The sequence below is a fragment of the Lepidochelys kempii genome, chromosome 2, assembly GCF_965140285.1.
Source record: "Lepidochelys kempii isolate rLepKem1 chromosome 2, rLepKem1.hap1, whole genome shotgun sequence".
Taxonomy (NCBI): Eukaryota; Metazoa; Chordata; order Testudines; family Cheloniidae; genus Lepidochelys; species Lepidochelys kempii.
The window spans coordinates 96698525-96707420 of NC_136381.1; the positions used below are offsets into that span (position 1 = coordinate 96698525).

General features: G+C 37.7%; 1 protein-coding gene across 1 annotated transcript in view; it reads left to right on the forward strand.

Moving 5' to 3' along the window:
- The window catches only part of CCDC102B (coiled-coil domain containing 102B), a 315880-nt gene extending 307828 nt beyond the window's left edge, over positions 1-8052 (forward strand). Inside the window, exon 8 of the mRNA XM_073329434.1 lies at positions 7788-8052. Coding sequence (XP_073185535.1) covers positions 7788-7905 — 118 coding nt within the window. The 3' untranslated portion in view covers positions 7906-8052. The remainder of the gene's footprint in view (positions 1-7787) is intronic.
- Positions 8053-8896: the final 844 nt, after the last annotated feature.

The window sequence follows — 8896 nt, forward strand, 5'->3', positions numbered from 1 at the left end:
CTCCATCCTAAGTGACCTGCAGGGCCCACCTTTTGTATTTCCGCTTCCTGTCAAGCCCTTCCTCTTCCGGTGGGGCGGACATGGCTCTCCTGGTTCTGCCCACCGTGGGCATGTTGTGGTCCCTCCCTGTCACTCTCTAAGGGAGGCCACACCTCCTCGCTACACCCGGTAGAGAATAAGAGCCTCCCACAGATCTGCCACTTATTCCTCTTCCTGGGATCTGGCATTTCTCACAACTTGGTCATCTAGCTCATACTGAAAAGCAGTAAATAAGCTTAATGTAGTTAATTTTATTTAGACCTCAGAAATATAGGTAATAAAAATGAAAACCTTCTGAAAACCAACTAAGACTTTATGAATTCCTATTTAAGTCTAAAAATGTAACTGCCTCAGTGACTGATTAATTGTGGATTCTGAGCTCATTTCAGTTTTGTGCAAATCCCTTATAGTAGGTCTACACTGCAGAGTAAGCCCAGGATTTAAACTGAGGCTCAAGCCTAAACCCCCTCCTGTCTACACACAAATTATATTAACCCTGGACTCAGATGTTATGTCCCACAACCCCATGGGAGCGTAGGGTCTGAGCCTGACTTGAGCCAGGACACAGGGTTCAAGCCCTATTGCTTTGCAGTGCAGACAGAGCCCCACTAGACTTATGCTCTGAGAGTCCACCAAAAGTATCCCACAATTCCACAGGCTGACTTTCTTTGTCCTCTGGACAGTCAAGTTTTCCCACACTGCACCATGAACAAAGGGCTATAGCGGCCACATTTTGGGAGGGCACTAAGAAGTCTGGGATATGGGTGGTTGGACTCAGGCCCACATAATGCAGTGTAGATACTGGAGTCCCAAGTTGGGACCCAGGGTTCAACAGTTCATAAACTGGGGTTACAAATGAGAGCAGATACCTAAACTCTAGTTCAACAAACGCAGGATCTGCTAACTCAAATTCTGCTAACACTAGGCTTACATTGCACTGTAGACATACCCTTAATGGCCCTGAAAATAAGACTGCATTAAAATGTGGAACTGCCAATGAAATTGCTTTTCCAGCCCAGTAAATAGGGACCAAACATTTTTTTAAGCCACCAGATATCTGAACTTGGTTGTATAATGCTAATTTCACTTATTTGTTATGTAATATCACATGAAGCAGGTGAACTGTGTGGCTCAGTGAAAGGGACGTTATCAATTATTGATACATTCTAACAGTGTATATTTTGTGGGGCCAGACTGTGTTGTTACTGACATCAGTGTAAATCATGAGTAATCGGTGAAATCAATGGAATTACACTGGTGTAAAACCAATCAAAACCAGAATCTGATTCAAAGCATGTACGTACAGTTTAGAAGTTATCATAAGTGAAATATAAATGCAATGAACAAAATAGCATTTTCACCCTTACTCTTTGTGTTCCCTTAAAATTTATAAAAGGTCTTGTATGTGGCATAGAGTTCTAGATAAAGCATGGTACTTAATGTGATTTTCTTAAGGATGCTTTTCAATGATCTAATTATACACCAGTTTCTTTGGGGAGTGTTTCACTTTGTATAACATCCCTTTATATTTCTGAAAATTTCAGAGCCTCTAGTAGCTGGGCAAATTTTTATTTTTTCTTATGATGTTGCTATTTCTCACACACACACACACCCAAACGATGTTCATTCCAAATTGGCTGCTGTTCATCTGGATGCACGCTTTTCAGAGAATAGGTCAGAGGGTACACTCTGGAACCTTCATATGCCAAGATGACAAAAAATAAAATCAATTTCTATTCCCAAAAGAAGGAACTACTGCTATAGCATGTCATTTACTATATGCTACTCATTTCTGTTGTCATGTAAGCCCACAGACCAAGATGAAGACAAGATTTTGGAAGAACATCACATGGAAGTTTCAACATAGCTCGATAACAAAGTAATGTGGCCATTAAGGTGTTGTTAGGAATCTGGAAATGGGAGACCTACTAATGAGCTGTGAGGGAATAGTTGGGTGTAGTGAGCGTGGGATTTTCACTGTATGAACCATAATATATACCTAATTGTTGAAGAAGAAAAAGAAGTGGCACAAGTGGATTTCTATACTTGCAGTTAAAAGCAAGAATGTTTGAGAAAAGATTTGGACACTTTCTTTTTCTGAAACCTATTACCTACAGTAGATATTATTGCCACAGTCATGTTAAATTAACCCTTGTAACTTGAGGTGTCAGCACTTCACCTTAACTTGGATATGCAACTTTTCTAAACAGACAAGTTTAGATACCGAAGAGAAACTTACTTTTTCAGGCTGACTTCTGCATATGAATTTGCTCTGTAATGTGGTGAGTTAGCTGTGTTGATGAATAGCATCATTTTCCATCTATTCATAAAACTCTGCAGCTGGGGTTTTCAAAGTAGACTAAGGGAATTAGGTGCCAATTTGCATTGAATTTCAATGAGAGTTGATGCCCTTGCAGCCTTAGGTTCCATTGAATATCCTAGAACTTACTGTATATAATTGGTGTGAAAAACATAGGACATCATTTCTTATTTAAAAGATGGCTTTTGTTTGTGTGTTGTGACAATCTGAATCTAAAAAAGACAATATACGTGTTAAGCAGCAAAATACTGAGATTTTGATCTATTAATTTGGTAATATTAAATAAAATCCATCCTTAAAGATCTATGGGTAAAGTAAAAATAAAAAGACACCTGGTACCTCCTTGTAACTGTTTTACTTCTCCTTACCCAATGGTCTGCTTTATTATAAATTAGGGATCAGTGCTTTTTACTTTCTATTTGTTTGCTTGGAAAACTCGACTGGCCCTGAAAGCCCTTGCACTTGTCCATCAGACTTGATTGGTCCGATGATAATGAAACCTTAATATTCTCATTCTGATTACATCTTCTAGTTTTTGCTTCCCACTTCAATTCCAACATAACTTTAGCACTCGAAAGCTTACAAACCACAGAGTGAGAGATTAATTTTTTGTAACATTCGAAAGTTAGTTTTCAAACTTCCAGATGATATGCAGCTGTGGAATTGGTATCTATCTCTAGCAGTTTTTGAGATAGCAGCCACTATCATGTCAAAATGTAAGTTGGGATGGGGTAGCAGGCAACGAGATAGTAATTGGACTGATGTACATTCACACGCTATCTCACAACCTCACAAGGTTTGAAATAAATGCTGTGCACCATTGGAAAGCTCATTGTAATACCGTTGCAGTGATGTATGGCATATGTTGCTAGCCCTGCTGCTCCATGAGATATCAGACTTCAGTACTGTCACAGTCCAGCAGTGTGTTTTTGGCACCTGTCCAGGGCTGAATAGAGTGAGTCCCAGACCTCCACCCATGTAATTTTCATTCCAGGACTATAAAGTAATTTCTAGAAGTAGTGACTCCAGGAGGCATTTTATGGAATGATACCGTAGCATGTTAAGTAGTGTTTTGAGTAACAAAAAATTTAACCTGCAGGTGTTTACCTGTGACTTCCTATTTGGAACGGTGATATGTGTACTTATGAAATGTGATGCCTTTTGTTTTCCATATGTACATTACTTTGGGTTATTTAAACCAAATTTAGCAAAAGAACTAGACATGAAAAACAGCATAGAGTAAATAATCCACATCAAATGACTTCCAACATGTTACGCCTAGACTAGAGAGAGCTTGATTCAGACTCTCATGGGAGAAAGGAAGTGGGCGGATGGAAGGAAGGTTTGAAACAGTAGCATACCTGGTTGAGGTAAAAGGGGAGATAATGAAGAGACACATTGAGCAGCTCTTAAAAGATAAGCGTTCTGAATGGGTAAATGGAATTGAAATTGAAGCTGGCAACCATGTAATTACTGGGAAAGAAAATTATTATGCTTTTTATAGGCCTGAAGATTATGTAGGTAAAAATATTACTGTACAAAGTCAAACTCACATGTAGAGGAGGAAATGGAAAAGGAGAATATGCCAAACACACTTTCTTATGAGTATCTTGCTGCTTAAAAAAAAAAAATCCCATATAAGTCATTCTTTTACACTCATCTTTTGTCATTTTTTTAAGATATGTAGCTAGGAAGCTATTATGGATTTTGTCTCCTGGGTAGTGCATATGATAGAACTCTCCCTATATGCAGAGTACAATAGCCTTTTTGTAAAGAGCTGCAGCCTGCTTTGTTGGAGATGTACCACACAAAAACAATCTACCAAAAAAAGTATTTTTTTTAAATTAAAAAATCAGAAACAAAACCCTTCCCCAAGCAGAGATTTAATTCTGAATAATAAGAAGAGTCAGAGACTCCATGAAGTCCACTAGTGATTTTGCAATTGTTTTCACTTTTACATGGAAGGCTTTCAGACAATAAAGGTTTTATCCTGTGGGCCATACATCACTCAAGATAAAATAAGGTAAGATAAGCCAGGCTGGAGTGCAACGCAAGAAGTTCTTGCCACAGTTGTTTTGTTTTTTGTTGTTTTTGTTTTAAACACAATATTAACGCATAGTATCTGATTTCCAAAGCCTGTAAACTGCACCTGCACAAAAGTAACATTTCAGTAACCTGCAAAACACAATGGGAGCTAGAACTACAAGTGTAGTTCCTAATTGTAAAGTCCAGAATTTCTTTAGGGAGGGGTGGGGAGAACGGGAAGAGGCTCACTCTTCAAGCCTCAGTGATAATTCTACTGTTTATTAGAAAATAAAGCAATTAAACTGTGATCCTATTCCACTCTTGGGAGGCTAAGTCTCACTAGTCTCAATATTCTGCCCAGGGGGATTGTGCCTGGCTCCTACATAAACTATGGAGGAAAAACTCCTTAGATGCTCTTTCCCACCACTGTGTTCACAGCTATGTGGGGCTGCCCACAAGCAAGCAAATATAGTGTATTTATTACATTTGTTTCTAAAGCTGAGAAAGTTTAGAGCCTATTTAATCTCCATTCTTTTTCACTGGTGGAATCAAAGCTGATGATACCTGCATCTGCACCTGAAGAAGTGAATTTTTTACCCACAAAAGCTAATGCCCAAATAAATCTGTTAATCTTTATGGTGCCACTTGACTCCTAGTTATTTTTGTGGATACAAACTAACACAGATGATGCTTTGCTTAGGTATGTTTTTATTACTCATTTAAGATTTTGAATTTAGTTTACTAGCGGTAATAGTAATTTGAATCTGAATTTGTGCTGCGATATTGGGCAACTACTTCTAGAATAACTGTGCTGGCCTTATCAAGGTTTCTTCCCCACTTTGAACTCTAGGGTACAGATGTGGGGACCTGCATGAAAACCCCCTGAGCTTATTTTTACCAGCTCAGGTTAAAACTTCCTCAAGGTACAAACTATTTTATCTTTTGCCCTTGGACTTTCTTGCTGCCACCACCAAGCGTCTAACAAATATATAACCGGGAAAGAGCCTGCTTGGAAATGTCTTTCCCCCCAAAGTCCTCCCCAAACCCTACACCCCATTTCCTGAGGAAGGCTTGATAAAAATCCTCACCAATTTGTACGGGTGAACACAGACCCAAACCCTTGGATCTTAAGAACAATGAAAAAGCAATCAGGTTCTTAAAAGAAGAATTTTAATTGAAGAAAAAAAGTAAAAGAATCATCTCTGTAAAATCAGGGTGGTAAATGCCTTACAGGGTAATCAGATTCAAAACATAGAGAATCCCTCTAGACTAAACCTTAAGTTACAAAAAGACACAAAAACAGGAATATACCTTCCATTCAGCACAGCTTTATTTTATCAGCCATTTAAACAAAACAGAATCTGACGCATATCTAGCTAGATTACTTACTAAGTGACTCCATTTCCTTTCTGTTCCCGGCAAAAGCATCACACAGACAGAGAGAATGTTTGTTTCTCCCCCCCCCCCCCCAGCTTTGAAAGTTTCTTGTCTCGTCATTGGTCATTTTGGTCAGGTGCCAGCGAGGTTATCCTAGCTTCTTAACCCTTTACAGGTGAAAGGGTTTTTCCTCTGGCCAGGAGGGATTTTAAAGGTGTTTACCCTTCCCTTTATATTTATGACAGGCCTCATCACAGAATCTCTCCATTAGCAATAGACCATTTTCATAGCCCACTCACTCTGATTCCGTAAATGTTCTCTCTTAAATAGGACATTACAGCAGTAATATATAACACTGGCAGAGAATCAATAAAAGGTACTTCAGACCTGTTATGAGTATATATTGCAAATACGGAAAATAAAATTGAGCTAAAAACATTTGATATCTGTGCCATGCACTCCATTTATACCTCGGTAAGGATTAACTTAAATAGAACAGCAGTCCCAGTAGTTCTCACAGAGTAGGAACTGTTTTTGATTTGATACTGCAGGTGGTTGCAAATCAGTGCAGTAGTGGGTCCAGGGTTTTCTTCTATATTAATAGGTTAGGAGACATTTTGCATAGTGTCATTTATTATGGATTGGTGCTACCATTCACAAAGGGTCAGTATTCAAGTTTATTAGTGAAGGTTGGCAAACATATTTTCTTTTACGGATACTTTCAAATACTTGTTCTAAATATTCTAAAAGTTATTAGGCAAGATATTGATTTTACTGTTGGTTCACAACATATGTAATTGTATTAATGCAATTAAATAATTGAATAAAATGAACATCTGTCTCTACTAATGCATTAAAAATATCAGAAGGACAGGAAGCCTTCAGCTAAATTTTATACAAGTATCAGAGCAGCCTATTAATTTGGAACTATAAATAAAAAATATAGGCTAGTATTAATGGAATTGACTGTGTGTTTCTATTAGCCAGACGTATTTCTTTTTTAAAGGTAAATTATTTGCTATTGAAAATGTAACATCCATATTCCTGAGGGAACAGAATGTCATTTGTATCATTTAAGCTCATATCCCTGATTTCCAACTGACTTTTTTCAGTTTTAAATTCTGGTGATAGTCTCCCTTTTTGTGCAAAAAAGTATAAAGTGGCATTGTGCAGTGTTGCCTTGAATACCGTCAAGCTAACATAAATGCTGATGTAGTCATATGAATATATGGAATAGCGTCTCTAATTTGGTTAAGTGGCAAAAGCAAACTACAACAATAACAGGGTATTGCTAAGTAATTTCACTGTGTCTCTGTACTAGTGAATTAAAATAAATGAATCCTCATCAACCTCATTTTTTATAGGAGGTTTCTTTGTAATGGACAATAGTTATTAAAGAATGAGAGTTAACTGTAATTTACAAAATGTGAACCTGGACTCTCTGTTGTTGAGCAAAATGCTGTAGAATGTATCAAACCCAACATATTTTTTTCCAGGATGGTTGTTTCTGCACATTTCCTGGCTCCATCCTTCCCTTCAGACACTAAAACCTGGTAAACCAGTGGCTTGCGGTATCTTAATTATTTAGGTGCCTTATTATACCTCCCCACACATACCCAAAAGAAGGCTCAGCAGTTGTTGCTCAGAATAGATGAAAAAAATCATACACATTCATACCACAGTCCAAAAATGCTATTCAGTAAATAAAGGGTCATAGTCATCGCAAAGTAAGTAAGCAAATGTACATACCCTGCTTCTTGTTCTAAAAGATTATTTCAGATCATTTAATCTAAAACAGTATCTCTTTTTCCTTAGGTGCATTAAGGAATCAATTGTTGGGGGAAAAAATCCAATATGTGCCCTAAAGTTAACTGAGCTGCAAAATTCCTGTCTGATATAAACTTCTAGTGCTCTACACTTGAGTGATAACAAAACTTTTTCTTGGAAGATATTTGATATCCTGTTTTAAATTTACAATTGGCATTTCTGATTTTTTTTTCTGGTCACACACTTTGTTTCCTTTCAGGTTAAAGAGACAGCAGAAAGTGAGCTCTGGATTTGGGATCAAGCAAAGTTCCACGTATGATGCTGGCGACTCCACGGAGACAGTGAGCAAAGATGAGGGGAGCCAGCATGCTTCATAAAACAGCCCTACAGTGACAAGACTAACACTGATCATTAGGAACAGAGGAAAACTGATAAAGATTTAGAGGAAAGAGACACCTCTGAAACACATGGCAGATCTGTACAAAGAAATATGACATGCATTATTTCTAATATAGTATTCAGGACTCAGATTCGTATTACATTAGACTCGCAGGAAATGTACTTGCTTCGATGTGTACCAAATCTGAATTGGAGTTTGCAGTCGTGCATTTTTCATTCTCAGCTCTCTTGATTGCTGTCTCTTAAAGCAAAAATCTGATTTTATTTACTGTGGCAATGTCCTAGTTTATCATCAGACAAACTGAATTCAAAACACACAAGGTGAAGGCTATCTGGTTCAAATTTACTATTGTCCAGAGGACAAGGCAATGAACTGGGAACCAGGAGACTTAAATTCTAATCCCTGCTTTGATGCTGACCTTTTGTGTAAATTTGGGCAAGTCACTTTGCTCCTCCGTGCCTCAGTTTCCCCACCTATATAATGTTTAGAAGTGCATACATTCCTTCATAAATGTATTTGAGGTCTATAGGAAAAAGCCTTATAAATATTAATATTCATTTAGATTTCAAATCACCCCTCCTCTTTTATTTTTCCTGCTCTTGCCCCAGCCTCTCCCCCCACATACATGTGCATGCATACAAACATGTACATATCAGCTTATTTTAAGGGCTTAACTGTGCTTTTGTTTAAATATCTGTTTTATTAATTCTGCGTGTTTAAGTATTTAAATCATGTTTACGTATCAGTAGCTTTCTTATGTGAAGTAGCACTCTAAGCATTAGGACTTTCAAAATGACAAATTTTGAAAGCTTTGAAATACCATTCTCTTCAAATGTTAAAAAATGATGTGTAAGACCAGCATTTCTCAGCCACTGGGTCAGGGATATTCTCTAACAGGGTCAATAGCAACTGCCCTGGGGTCATTAATAGGAATATGAAAAAAACCCTACAAGTTTTGGTTCATAGGG